General features: G+C 52.2%; 1 protein-coding gene across 17 annotated transcripts in view; it reads right to left on the bottom strand.

Moving 5' to 3' along the window:
- MYT1L (myelin transcription factor 1 like) overlaps positions 1 to 14,814 on the bottom strand; it is a 406,245-nt gene that overhangs the window by 33,006 nt on the left and 358,425 nt on the right. For all 17 annotated transcript variants that reach the window (XM_049695859.1, XM_049695858.1, XM_049695861.1 and 14 more), the window contains one exon: positions 5,242 to 5,304. In XM_049695859.1, coding sequence (XP_049551816.1) covers positions 5,242 to 5,304 — 63 coding nt within the window. The remainder of the gene's footprint in view (positions 1 to 5,241; positions 5,305 to 14,814) is intronic.

Here is a 14,814-nt window from a genome sequence, read left to right as displayed (position 1 = left end):
GCCGTTCCCGGGTTTTCTCTCCCACGAGTCCTGTGGCTCTTCCGTCCTGAATGTCTTCCAAGTCGATGTCACTCCTGCCTGTAGGATGGGGTGTCAGAGCCGCAGGGCTCAGCTGCACGCGTGTGTGGTCTGCTTAGCCTCTGCCCGCTTCCGACTCACCTCAGGATGGACCCACACCCCTGCACGCAGCACCCAAGGCTCCTGGTTTGGGCGCCGCCAGCCCTGCTGTCCCTGTCCCACGCGGTCCTCTTGGAGGCTTCCGGCACGTCCCGGTCCCGGCCAAGCCATCCTCGGGCCTCACATCCCTCCCCGTCTGCTTGGCCTCAGCCTGGACGGTCTTCCTCCAGGCAGTCTTCTCTGCCCACCTGCCATCCTGACAGCAGCCCTGGGGCTCTCACGGCCCTCGGTCCCCGTGGTGTTTCTCACTCCATCCTGGTTACTGTCCATTCGCTCGTCCACACGAGTGTCAGTTCCCTGTGTGTTTATTCTCCCTTCTTCCTCTGATTCCCAGGCCAATGCCTTGCGCAGAGCAGGTCATAGTTAGATGTTTGTCGTGAGTTAATCAGTGAATGACGAGGAGGGGTGGGTGGGACTCGCGGATCCTGCCTGGGAGCCCGTCTTTCCTGCCTGTCCCCACACGGGGACCTTAGTGGTGAAGGGAAGCCACAGGCCAGGACGCTGGCCAGGGAGCCTGGCTCTGTCCTGCCCCCGCCTCCTTCACTCTGAACTTGGGAGAGAGGTGAGGCTCTGCGTCCTCGCCGACACGGGGCTGGGAGTGAAAATAAACTGGAACAGAACCAAAACAGAACAAATAGCGCAGCAGGGAACTTAGTCTGGACCCGACCCTGACTCCGAGGAAACCCTGGCTCTGACACGGGCTGGCCTGGAATCCCGGCATCCTTGTCTAGGTGAGGGAGTCCACAGCCAGCTCTCGCAGGCCGGTCTGGGGTCACTGTCACCTCTGAGCGTGGGTCCCGTGCGCTGGCCCCTCACACGCCCTTAGGAGAAGAGCCACGCTCGGAGAGTGAGATGATACACGCGCGTGTTCTTGGCACGTAGCGAGTCTCAGTACAGCTCGTCTTTCGCTGTCAGAGAACATTCTGGAGCCCGAGGGGTGCCACTGCTCTACGAGATGGGAGGGGTCCCGGGGGAGTCAGATTCGTGCCGCATCACCGCTTGTGAAAAGCCTGGGCACCACCTCTGCCTCGGAGCACCCGCTCCAGGCCGTGGGACCTGCTGCTACTTGCAGGTGGGAGGATGGCGTCGGAGGAGGCCTGGGGAGGCCACGGGGAGGACCTGGCCAAGAGGTTGCTGTGCCAGCCTGTCTGGAAGCTGCAGAAACAAGCCAGCCTGGAGAAGGGTCAGGAGAAGGGAAAGAGGCCTGGGAATAGGACCTTTGAGGGAGAGAGCTGAAGCAATGGATTTTTCTATCGTGGTCTGAAGACAAGAAGACCGAGACACAGCCTGAGCCCCTCCGTGTGTGACGCTGAGCGAGGTTTCTCCGCTCAGGACAGAGAAAGCTTCTGATGATGGGGATTTTTTGATAGAACATCAGAGATGGTCAACAATATTGATTAAAATGGACTTAAAAAAGCTTCAGAGGAGGGCTTCCCTGGTGGTGCAGTGGTTGAGAGCCCACCTGCCGATGCAGGGGACACGGGTTCGTGCCCCAGTCTGGGAAGATCCCACATGCCGCGGAGCGGCTGGGCCCGTGAGCCATGGCCGCTGAGCCTGCGCGTCCGGAGCCTGTGCTCCGCAGCGGGAGAGGCCGCGACGGTGAGAGGCCCGCGTACCGCAAAAAAAAAAAAAAAAAAAAAAAAGCTTCAGAGGTGACGTTGAGACAGAAAACACATCACCATTACAACCCAAACAAGAGCAAGGCAAAGCAGACGCCACCTGGGGTCGGGGGTGACCCTCCTTTCCCTGTGTGAACTTCGCACGCCGTCCCAGGTGCAGAGGTCCATCCACGACCAGATGTGTGACACTGGCGGTGGCCACTAGGCTGAGTTCTGTCTCCGACACATAATCACTCAGAGCCTGTTTCCTCCAGCGCAGAGAGAAATGAAATCACCTGCTGCTCAGGGTGGCTCTGAGGCTGGCGGGGCCGAGTAGACTTTCCTAGTTCCCGGGACAGTGCCTGGGACACACAGTCCTTCGTGGCAGCTCCAGCAGGGAGAAGCGACCTCCTGTAGCGTAGACAGCGTCTGCACGTGTGCATTCGGCCTGGGGGCCGGGGTGGGGGAGTCCCAGGCACAGCGGCTCAGGGGCGCCCGAGGGTCCTCGTGCTGTGGCCGCTCTTCGCCCTGGAGCCCGAGGACGGGCGTGCGCACCCTTCGTTGCGCTTCGCAGACCTTGCATTTTTTACCAGCTGAGGGGTGTGGCCACTCCGAGTCAAGCAAGTTCTTTTGGCTCCGTTTTTCCAACAGCACTTGCTCACTTTGTGTCTCTGTGTCACATTTCACTGGTTCTTGCACTTTTCAAGCTTTTCTATTATTGTTATATCTGTTATGGTGACCTGTGATCAATGATCTTTGATGTTACTATTACAAAAAGACTACATACAGCTTGCTGAAGGCTCAGATGATAGCTAGCATTTTTTTTAGCAGTACAGCATTTTAAAAACTAAGGTAATTACGTCATTTTAGACATAATGCTATTGTGCACTTAATAGACTACAGTGTAGTGTAAACATAACTTTTATATGTGGTGGGAAACCAAAGACGTGTGTGACCCGCTTTATCGTGGCCTTCGCCGTATTGCCGCGAGTGGCCTGGAACCGAGCCTGCGGTGTCTCTGAGGTGTCTGTGGCTGCCTGGTAGCCTGGCACAATTTAGCAGAAGGCTGAGGAATCGGTCCCTGAGAGGAGTTTCCCTGTGGTTTGCATGTAGGTAACATCGCCTCATGTTCCTGGGAATGGATCGAGTAAGAGTAACCCCGAAAGGCGTGTATCTATGTGTACTTACGACCTTCAAGGGTCGTCGGGCCTGGGGGGCTGCTTCTGTCTTTCCGCAGCATCCAGTGTGCACAGGACTGTTACCCTGGCCCCACGTCTGCTCCGCCAGCAGCTCAGGCCCACTCTAACTCCTACGCATGGAAGGTGTCCTCGGATAAACGATACTGAGGAATGTGCTCTGCTTTTAATAGGCCCCCCCTGTAGGGCTGGATGTAGCCCTGAAATGTGCTGAAAGCCACATCAAATTGACTTTCCAGATGTACAGAGCAAGCCTGGCGCTATTTAGTCCAGGCACAGAGTAGAGCTTAAATCCAAGCTTAAATTACGTTTCGTTCACAAGTTTACGCTATACGGACATACCCACCATTCTAAAATATACGTTAAATGCATGCGCGTGTTCAAATTATGAATAAATTTACATGATGTCAAAGCAAAAAAGAGTAGTAAAATAGACATTTGGATATGAAATGACCAGTAAATGTTCACTTTTAGTTTGCAGGCATTATTCAGTGCTGGGAATTCTGGCCTTGTGAGGACTGAGGTAAATTCTAAGATAAATTAAAATAAAGAGTAGCATAGAGTGTGCTTGACTTAGAAACTTAACTAGAGCTTTATTTTATTTTATTTCATTTTCTCTAAACCGGTGATCCTACTCTGGGGATCCCTTTTGGAATGTATTCACCCTTGTTCTACATTCACAATACATCACCCTTGTTCTACATTCACAATACAGCAGCTGGCTCTGGGCCGCCGGGTAAAACCAGCAAGACAACCTGGCAAGGCTCCTCTCGACCCTGTGGTGCATGGCAGTGGCCCTGGGAACATTCGGACATGTCTGCAGACACCTAGTTGTCACGAATGGGGATGACAGTGCCACCGGCATCTAGTGGGTGGAGCCAGGGATGCTCCCAACATCTTCCAACGCATGGGACGTCCCCCAGAGCAAAGAACGATCTCACCCCGAGTGCCCACACTGCCCAGGTGGACAGCCCTGGTCTAGAGAATGAGGTGTTCTTATCAAGTCAGTGTGAAGAATCCACCCATAAATTGAGGAATTCATTTCTCCTTGTTGGTCATCATAATTCCTACTTTTCCCAGACCTGAGCCGTAGAAACGATGCTCCCAAACGGCTGGAAAGTGAACACAGAAGCCTGTGGCCTTAAGGAGGAAACGGCCCACCCTGCCAGCTCCGTCTCTAAGCCATGCTGAGCCAGCCAGCCCGGGAGCGTCCCCTGCTCTGAACGCCAGATCTGGTCACTCGGGCGGCCACACGGTGTGGACCCCCCGTGACCCACACAGTCCGCTCTGCTTGTGGACGGTGCACGGGCTGTGGGGTGACCCACACCAACTGTCCTGACTCCCTCCCTCCCTCTCTCCTCCCCCCTCCTTTCTCTTTTCTCTTCATTTTTGTTGCTGTTTTTGTTGGGGAAGCATTTAAAGCTGAAGGGCTCGTCCGCATTCCGACTGCCCACTTTATAATCTGATCTTAGAGGGTGGCAAGGCGGCAGCTATGTCGTAACAGGGTTTGTTTATTTGTTAGACGCAGCTCCCCTTCCTGCACTGGAGACTTCGAGTTACGAGGGTCTCCGTTCAGAAAGGCTCTTGTCCTGACCTTGGCTTGTCGATCCTGACTGAACACGACAAGGAATTCTTGCTCCTGCCCACGGGGTCTAGACCCACCTTTGTGCAGGTGTTGTACCAACAGGCCCTTTCAATCCACTTCTAACATAGGGCCTGGTGTAAGTCAGAGGTTTGTAAACTATTCAGCGACCGTGGGCCTCTTGCTGCCTCACACGACTGACCCTTCAGGCTGTACTTAGACGCTCCCTGCTCTCTGGGACCGGCGGGGCTGGGATTTGCAAGGTCAAGCCCTTCTGTGTGTTCAGCTCTGCTGATCCCTGCCTATAATAACCACACAGCTTTGGGGTTCAAATCTCAATATTTAAGAGATCCACTCTCGGGGGGATTAGCCTGCTTGTCTCTCAATGGCTGTTCTCTGGCATCTTAGAACATCCTGGCTCTTTTTCTCGTCCCTTTTTGATTTAGAAAGTCGTGCTCCTGGGTGACTTGAGAAACGTTTCTTGCGGATGGAGCCAGCGGCACCATGAGGGGTACGTCAGAGGGGGGCCATGGTCCCGAGAGCTGGTGTTCTAAGTGAGGCCCCTGGGGGCAGCCCCGTTTTGTGGGCTAGGGTCTCTAGACCCTTAATTCACCAGCGGAGGCAACCCGAGCCCCCGTTAGGGGTCCCGCGCATGGAGGGGGTGTTTGCGGGAGCGAGCCGTGCATACCTCCGATGGGAAGCGTAGTTGCCGGTGATGTGCCCGGAGCCGTCGCAGCCAGGGGTGGGGCACCTGCAATTACAAAGGCACACGGAAAGGCATCAAACCCCTGAGCAAGTCACCTTCTTACTTATACAGTTCCAAAGTCCCTTTAATGCTGAGCCTCCCTGGGTGAGGAGGTGAGACGGAGCTGGAGGGTCCCCGCCGGGCTCGTGGGGCGTCCCCGTCCTCGTCCACCACCAGGTGCGGCTCGGACCCCTTCTGCCCTCCGCGCACAGCGGTGCCGTCCAGGGACCAGCGATCTCGGGGCGGCAGCTGCCCCTCCTCCACAGCCGTGCGGCACCTCGGTCCCCAGGTGTTCACCCCATGTTCCCACCCCTTCCATCATTACTTGAAGTCCAGGTGAACCAGTCACAGCAGGACCTGTTGCTGCACCATCCGAACACGATGCGCGACTGTTCACGAAAAGGCACACACGGCGGCCCAAGACCGGTCCCCGTCTAAACTCAAAACGGCGGCGTTGCAACAGGCCCGTCACAGGGGCCCCTCCCAGCCCTGCCCCTGGTTGGCCCCAGAGGCTGGTGCGGGCAGCCTCCTGTGCCAGCCCTGGGAGTTAGACTAGCTGTCTTTCAGACCGTCATCGGGCACTCAGGTAGCTTTGATTTACCTTAAAACCCTTCTTACTTTTAACTGACGTGAGTAGGGAGTAGGGCACAGATCTGTCTCGGTCAACAAGCCAAGTCAGCTGAGACGCTGAGATTAGTTTGGGCACCTGCGCTGCCTGTGTTTAAACGTTTCCAGGAAACTCCGTGCAGTCTCTTAACTACCACATTGCCACTGTGCTAATGGGAGGGGATGCTTTTAAAGAGAGTCTTATGGTCATTGCCCTCCGTGGAACTTCTCAAATACGCCATCTCAGGAATAAGCAGTCCTACAAAGACACTTGCACTTCAACCTACATCAGCTGCATTTGCACCCACCAGGAATGTAAGAATTAAGGACAAAAATTAAGAAAAAATGTTTTTCTTTTCACTAAATTTTAACTCTCAAGCGACAAGGATGAGATGATTTAGTAACAATATTACCACCCAGTAGTAACCCTCAGATCATGCCCTGTGCTCCCCCCACCCCCCTACTCAATGAGCATCTGAATTCCTGGCAGGGACAAAAATCACAAATTAAAAATGGTTCATAAAGGTAAATGCTTCTAAGAGATTTCAATTTGCTTTCCACTCAGAAAGCCACCCTGGATATTGGATGTCGGGTTAAGGCCAGCAGATTACTTGCTTACAGACAGACTTTCTCAAAATCAGTGAGAGTGTCAGGGAGTGTGGTGGGCATTCATGCAGCTGGGCTGAGTTCAAGGGTGTGAATGTCCCAGTTTACAGTTAGATGCACAATCAATTGTTGGTATTTAGAATCTGCCAGTTCTCCTTTAGTCCTGAGAAAAGGAACGTGATTACAGATCTCAGGTGTACAGTTGATACTTGGCATAGCCTATAAAGGGTTAAAGTTTATAGACTGCTGTGGGAGAAGAAAAAAGGCACTGAGGGAAAAGGGGTCGAGAAATCGTCGATGTGTGTAAGTGGAATCAGGGTTTAAAAATAGGAGTTTGGGGCAGAAGGAGTTTAACGCTGTCCTTCCATCAAAACAATACCCTGAATCAGATTGTTGGCCTGACTGTCATTAAAGTAACAGCTGTTCATGAACTGAAAGTTTGATCTCAAGACTATTCCGTCAATAATGACCTGAATGACTGAATCTAACTGATTTCCCAACTGGCAGCTCATGTGGAGACACCCCCAACCCCAGAGGGAGGAGATTCTCAAAGCAATAAAAATCATTCGAAGAGAAGCTAATCTGCTGCACATTTCTGTTTCGAAAATGTATCAAGAAACAGTAATGTTTCCTACCAGCCAATAATATACATGTGGCCTTGCTTTTTGGTCAAAAGAAAAAAATCCTTAAAGTCTTCCTAATTTAAGCGCCTAGTGCAAATTTATTTAAAAATTTTTCATTTAAACATGAGTAGAAATTTTTTAATGTCTCTTTTTTGATAGAGGCAGGAGGAGGTTGACATATTCTGTTCAAATTTAAGTAGGCATTTTAATCAAAATCATGCAAATGAAAACGAGAATTTACTAATTATAAAAAAAAAGAGAAAAGGATTTTGGAGTAGTTTTTGTGTGTTTAAGCCATTTACAAATGCATCATCTGATAAAAAAGAGGCATGTAAACTGTCCTTTGTCACCAGGAAAACAAAGAAAATGTTACTGGCTCATTTTCAGACCTTTCACAGTGTCAGGAAAGAATAAACATTCCCAGAAAGAGGCCTGGCTTTCTTGAAAGGTTTGTTATTATTTTCAGGGTTTCAAGTTCGGCCGCTGGGGTCCAATCCCTGGCCTGCCACTTGCTGGCTGCGAGAATGTGGGGAAATGAAACCTCCAAGGTCACGCCCCTCAGCCGGGGGAAGAGGACGGAGGAGGGGGCTTGTCTGTGCATGTTGGGAGCCTGCCGTCCCCTGGAGCTTCAGGACCACAGGGCTCCGTGCAGGCTGTGAACGCACGCTCACAGCACCCACCCCTGAAAGAGCCAGCTCTGGTTTCTCGAGGGTGCTAAGTCGGCCTTTTCCTCTTTAGGTGGTGCTCCTGGAGCACACGAGGCAGCCCTGGATGGGCCCTCAAGTATTCTTTCTTCTGCCAGCTCTATGGCGCTCATTTTCATGTTCCTGTTCAAGACTTTAAGGCTTTTGGAAACTCTGAGATGTACATACAAATTTCCTTGCTTTAATAAACCTCATCATTCAAAAATACACAGCTTTCTGAAGGCGGTGGATGTGACAATTCATGCATCAAAAGGGGTCTTGGCTCCAGGACGCTTGGTAACAGGCTGCTGTAGAATCGATGTGCAGAAATTCGATTCGCACCTCCTCATCTAAGAGCACCTCCCCATCTAAGAGCACCTCCCCATCTAAGAGCACCTCCTCATCTAAGAGCATCTCCTCATCTAAGGGCACCTCCCCATCTAAGAGCATCTCCTCATCTAAGAGCATCTCCTCATCTAAGAGCATCTCCCCATCCAAGAGCACCTCCTCATCTAAGAGCATCTCCCCATCCAAGAGCACCTCCTCATCTAAGAGCATCTCCCCATCCAAGAGCACCTCCCCATCCAAGAGCACCTCCCCATCTAAGAGCACCTCCCCATCTAAGAGCACCTCCCAATCTAAGAGCACCTCCCCATCTAAGAGCACCTCCTCATCTAAGGGCACCTCCTCATCTAAGGGCACCTCCTCATCTAAGGGCACCTCCCCATCGAAGGGCACCTCCCCATCTAAGGGCACCTCCTCATCTAAGAGCATCTCCCCATCTAAGGGCACCTCCCCATCTAAGGGCACCTCCCCATCTAAGGGCACCTCCTCATCTAAGAGCATCTCCCCATCTAAGGGCACCTCCTCATCTAAGAGCACCTCCCCATCTAACGGCACCTCCTCATCTAAGAGCACCTCCCCATCTAAGAGCATCTCCCCATCTAAGGGCACCTCCCCATCTAAGGGCACCTCCCCATCTAAGGGCACCTCCTCATCTAAGAGCACCTCCTCATCTAAGGGCACCTCCTCATCTAAGGGCACCTCCACATCTAAGGGCACCTCCCCATCTAAGAGCACCTCCCCATCTAAGGGCATCTCCTCATCTAAGAGCACCTCCACATCTAAGGGCACCTCCCCATCTAAGGGCACCTCCTCATCTAAGGGCACCTCCCCATCTAACGGCACCTCCCCATCTAAGAGCACCTCCTCATCTAAGAGCACGTCTTTTCCACGAAAGGAGGCCCCTGTGGGATCATGCAGATCCCCCGTGGATAAAATCAGAGAGCAGCATGTGCTGCACAGCTTGGGTTTAGAAATGGCAGCAGAGATTGACTGGGTTTCCATGGAAACTCCCGACAAGGCAGGCGCTGTGCTTGGCGCTCGGCGCCTGGCGCCTCGGGGAGGCCACCCAAGCCGATGGTCCACCCTGCTCCCTGCCAGCTGTCAGCAGTGCTCGCACTGGGTCTATTTTAAGTCCCTATGGTTAGAGATGCAAAGTTGTGACAAGTAAAACCCTTGCTTCCTTACCTTTCCTCCCCACTCCAGGGGTAGCATTGGCAGAAACACTCTGACACAGGGCATGATGAGTACACAGTCTTAGAACCTCCGTAAATTCCAGACAAAATATTGGTGATCCTTTGCCTTGTCTGTGATCTTGCATTTGCCTTGGAATTTAAGCAATGTCGAGAGAAAGTAATTTGGGGGTAGTTCATGTTACTATCTGGCTGGCAAAAATGGTCTTGTATAGACGTTTAAGAATATCGATGGAAAAATCGTAATAAAATGCTTTAAGCCATTTTTGCAGAATCCAGGCAAAAATCTACAAAAAAGAAATCAGGACCACTCACAAACTTCTGGATTTCTGATTTTCTGGAACTAGCCCTTCTCAGTAGGAACGGACTAGATTTCTGTGGCTTTTGTAGGTCTAGGACGTCAGAAACATCTCTGAGCCCGAACATCCTGGAGGCCCTTTGTGCTCATGACTTACTTAACCACCTACCCCCAAGAGAATCATTGCGGCTCACACCTCCAGGGGGGTCTGAGACATATCATCAAAGAACTGACTATCTGTGCACTACAGTAGGTATCGTGGAAATCCTCTGATTTGCACAGGTGCACATCACAAAATGTGGCCACAAACCAGCTTCTCCCCTGTGCCTCTGATTCGTCCTTCTGTAAGACAGATAACCCCTTCTTGTGATTTTTCTCCCGTTTACAAAACCACGACCCTGACACAGGGTAGCAGAAATGGAAACAGTTCAATCTACTGACTGAAGCCATGTGATCACCTAATTATCATGTTCCATCATCCTCTCTCTCTTTTGAAATGAAATGAGGATTTGATAAGTAGTTGTATTAAGGCATTTAAAGTGCAGCTTTTTCTTTGCGAGAGGAGGGCCTCTCCTTAAACGATGCACACACTGTGCCCTTGCCGCTGCCTGTCCTGGGCTGAGACAGGTGGGCTGTCACATCGGCCTGTCGACAGGGAGGCAGCGGACTCCCCAGGAAGGCGTCCAGGGCAGCCTCAGATGCACGTCCGTTTGTTCTCAGCAATCAGGGCTGCCGGACATGACGTGGGCAAGGACCCAGAGCCGGGCAGTCTCTCTCCATCCACCTGGAGGCCAGAGTCGCCGGCCACGCAGCAGGACCCCTGAGGGTGTTCGGGCCTGGGAATGGTTGTGGTCCGGTGTAGTCCCGTCTGCCCCAGCGCCTGCTACACCGGCAGGACGGGGCAAGGGCGGCCGGTCTCCCCCAGAGCCGGTTTGCAGGGAAAAATGTTTTGAGGAGACTCATCGTCTTTCATCTTGATAAAGTCAATTGCATATTTTTAAAAATCTTACAAATAAAGGCTGAAAGCACTGCCGCAGGTTTGAACTCTCCCTGGGGCTCACCTCGCCCGTTTGAACCCACCCTACGAGGTCGGCCTGCAAACGTGCCCCGCCCCGATTCTGGGTGTAGTAGCTGAAGCAGACAAAACAATGCTCACTGAACATGTGGGATAATAATTTAAAAGGTGAGACTGAGATTCTGGGAGTTCTTTGAAGAATTTCATGGTGTGCTGCTTTAATAGCCTTTTTTGTCCCTTTCTTTCATGACCACTCTAACAGGAGAACTTGTTAAATAAAACACAAAATACTCTCAATTTTAAAAGAAACCATGAAAATGTAAGATTAGGCCTCGTCTAGAGCAGGAAAATATATTTGTAATATGATTCAGGTCACCTACGTAAAAGACTTGCCCCGTTTATATAAAAAGTTCAATTCAAAAACATTGTTTTGGCTTAAAGAGATGTGGTTCTAAAAATTTATATCTTTATTTTGAATTTTTTGTCATATAAATGGGAAACAGTAAAGAAATGTAGAGGATTGCAAAATAAAGGTATTTTAAAAGAGAAAACTGATATATACTGATTCTAACGCTGCCCTCTGCAATTTTCTCTCCAAGCAGAAGGGAACCGGGTCACTTAAAAGCAATATACATCACTTCTGTCCAATTTCCTAGGTATATTACCAGAAACTCTGAGGAAAGCCAAGATCTCCTAAATCACTTTTCAGTTTGTGCAACATGCAGTAAGCGTCTCTTTTTTTGGAATTCGGTATTGAGTATGCAAATTTTGACCTTTCTCCCCCTCTGACCCCTGCCAAGCACATCTCACTGGGAGCCTCCCGCTGTCCCCACCCCCCCAGGACCCATGTTTCACCCGGTCCCTTTTCCCACCTCCCGTTAAAAGTAGCAGGTGACACAGGAGCACCGAAGACACGCACTGAGGGCGTGGGCGCAAACCCATGACGCCACTGCGGGTTTCTGGGATGGGGGCTTGGAGGGGGCAGGGGTCCTGGCCGGTGTTATGCCACCTGCACGGCCACCGCTCGCCTGCAGAGGGGGCTGGCGGGTGCCCCTCCCTCCGCGGCCCTTGGGAGAGGTCTGGGGGAGGCTTCTGCAGACTGGCCTCCCACCTTCCTCCCCAAGACGCACCCCAACGTTTCTCCTGTTCCCAAGAGTCATGTGAGGGCCTTTCCCCGGGATGCTTGCCGCCTCCCAGGATTTTGAGTTTCTACACATTTCAAGTTCTGACATTAGTAGACTTTGGGTGAAAGCCTTGATTTCAATAGGACATGTAAACCAAAACCACCTTTTTCTTTTGGTTCCAAGCACTTTTCTTTTTAAGCAACACTCCAATACAAACAAATAAATGAAAAAGAATTATAAAAGTACCCTTGATAATTTGTTTTTAAATTTCATTTTGGTGATTCAGATTCCATTTGGGATGGGTTGGGCCTCAGGTTACTAAGAGAACGGAGCGTCCTCCTGCAGATAAAGTTCAAAGTTGTGGTTATAGGAGACCCAGGGCTGCTAGAATGCCCACGGAGCCGTGGGGTGGGCATGGGTGGTGGCTTGGTGGGTGCAGGGGTTTCACCAGAGTCACGATGCCCGCTGCCTGCACCCACCGGAGCACAGGCTCCGTTCTGCAAAGACCGTTTGGGTGATACGCTTACCATACAAGCCGCTGATAAACGGTGTTTACTAGTAGGTTTAAGTTCTGACTTAGAGGCTCACACGCCTGCCATCAGCCTTGGGTCACCTCTAACGAGAGCCGTGAGTGCCCTCTTCTGCCCATCGCCCCGCTCAGGCCCCCAGGATGCCCTTGGAGGTGGATGCCGCCCAGGCCCTGGCTGTCAAAGCTGGACCGTAAGGGCTCTGGGGTGCTGGCCCCGGCCAGAGCAGGGGCTGGGCCTGGCCCTCTCCTGGGTCCATTTCCGGGGGACACTCGAGGTGCAGGTTTGCCTGTTTGGGCAGCAGGCGGGGAGCTGCGACGCCGGTTCTGTTGTCCATGCTGCATGCAGGTCTGCACTTTCCGTTCATGCACCGGTGTGGCTCATGCCTCCGTGTCGGGGCGGGAGCTAACTCGGACCCGTGGGCACCACACTGAACCACTCGCTGCCCGCTGCCCGGCGTCCCAGGTACATCCAGGGACAGGCTCCTGTCCAGGGCGGCCAACGTACCTAGCAATCCTGACGTCCCTCTCAATAACGGGATGTGTCCATGGGGCACTGCTGCCGGAGCACATGCACGTCCAGCAGCAGGGGAGCGGCTAGACCAGAGCTGGGGCAGCCGCGGTCAGAATTGGAATTGGACGCGGAGGACCCATGCAAAAAAGAACATACAAAAGGTGACTGTTGGAGAAACCGCCGCTCCACCCCGCCAGCCATCCACGCACCTCGGGGCCGCCGCGCTCGCCGTGACTGTGCCGCGGCTGGGGCTTCGCGTCGGGCATGCAGGGGCCTGGGGGGCCGGGTGCGGGCTGGGCCGCCAGGGGTTACTCACCTTCCTCGGTTACACTGAGCGCTAGGGCAGTCACACCATTTACATGGGGTGGAAACCGGGCGCCTGCTACACCGGCAGGACGTTTAGAGACTTGTGTGCCCTCGGGACAGGGGCTCCTTCTGGCCCCAGAGCGGCATGGGGATGTGTAAGGGTCCCCTCCGCTGCCCTCACAGCGTCCTCACCCACGTCCCCCACCTCTCGGGCGAGAAAGTCTGTGATCATATCCAACTGGTCTTTAGTGGTAAGAAGTCGACCCTGGACTGGTGAGCGGCCGGTGGTGAAGCCCACCGACCAGGATGGGGCCAGGGGGAGCTGCTGGCTCGTCCAGGATAATCTTCTCAACACCACGAACCAATGGGATGGCACCTGAGACGGAGACGGACGGCCACTGCACCCGGGGAGGCTCCAGGCTTCATGCACAGGCCACGCCCCACTGCCCGAGGCCACGGGGACAGGAGGGGCGGCTCAGGACGCCAAGGCCAAGTGTGGGGCCTAGCATCGCTGGCCAGGTGGACACGGACTTCAGTGGGAGCATGCCACAGGGCCACGTGGCTGTTACTTCCGGACGGTCAGAGCCACGGTGACTCTGTGGCCTCCGTCAGCTCACTTCCCTGTCCACAGACGGTTTAGAACTCCTCTCAAGGTATTGGAGGACGGAGGCTGATCTAATTTAAAAGCAGGCCCGTGTCCTAAGCTGTTGGTGGCAGCAAGCACTTGGGAGGCAGGTCGTGCGGGGCAGAAGAAAGGACAGATTCCAGGGCCACAGAGCCACGGGGACCGGCCACGTGGTCCCTTGAAACTGCAATCTTGTGCCTACTTTTTGTGTTCTCACTTTTTTATGTTTGTCATGGTTATAGATCTTTTGCTTTTTGAAGCCTCTATCTCATCTCATAGAGAAAGTGTTTTTATTCTAAGCAGGAGAAATTTAAAAAGATTCCATGCTCCATCTGCTACCTGAGTAATCCTGGGATTCTCCGTAATTTCTCATGTTTTATGTTTTCTCTCTTCCTGTCTGTGAGCCTCGCCTCCTGCCCTGTCCTCTTGCTTACAGCTATCTGGTTTTAAACCCTTTTCAGTTTATTTTCTCCTCTCTTGGTCTCTCTGGCACGTCCTCCCTTCCTCTGTGGAATCTGCCTTTTCCCCTGTCTCACATCTTATTTTTGGTCAAATTTTAAATGATTTAATAGACGTTTAGTTTCGCAAAAGTTTTTAGAAATAGATTCATCAGATATCCTTGCTCTAAAGGTAAGAAGACAAATCCAAACAGGTGAATTATATGTTTAAGGTCACGCGAAGAGGGACACAGCTGAGATTAGAACAGAAATCTCTCCTCATATGGTGCTTTTGTGCTCAAATAGACTCTTTTTAAATGTCCTGTTTGTATCAATAATTCCCAGCCTACAACTGTAGCGTATGGTATAGTGCTTATTTGGGGGGAAGTTCATTTGACTGTAAAGACACAGGAGTTCACTTGTTCCCCTGTCTGCAGTTCACTGACCCACATGGACCCCTCAATGTCTCATAAACGGGGCAGAGTGGAGAGTGGAAGCACATTTCTGATTTCCGTATCAAGGGCACAGTCACAAGTGGGATCTAAAAGTCACCGATTGTCCTGATTTCCCTCCGATTACGAGGAGGGACAAGAGAGCAGAAGGGGCCTCAGAACACCG

Source organism: Orcinus orca, chromosome 13, assembly GCF_937001465.1.
Source record: "Orcinus orca chromosome 13, mOrcOrc1.1, whole genome shotgun sequence".
Taxonomy (NCBI): Eukaryota; Metazoa; Chordata; class Mammalia; order Artiodactyla; family Delphinidae; genus Orcinus; species Orcinus orca.
The sequence above is the reverse complement of the archived record's forward strand: the minus strand, read 5'-3'. Positions and strand labels throughout refer to the sequence as shown.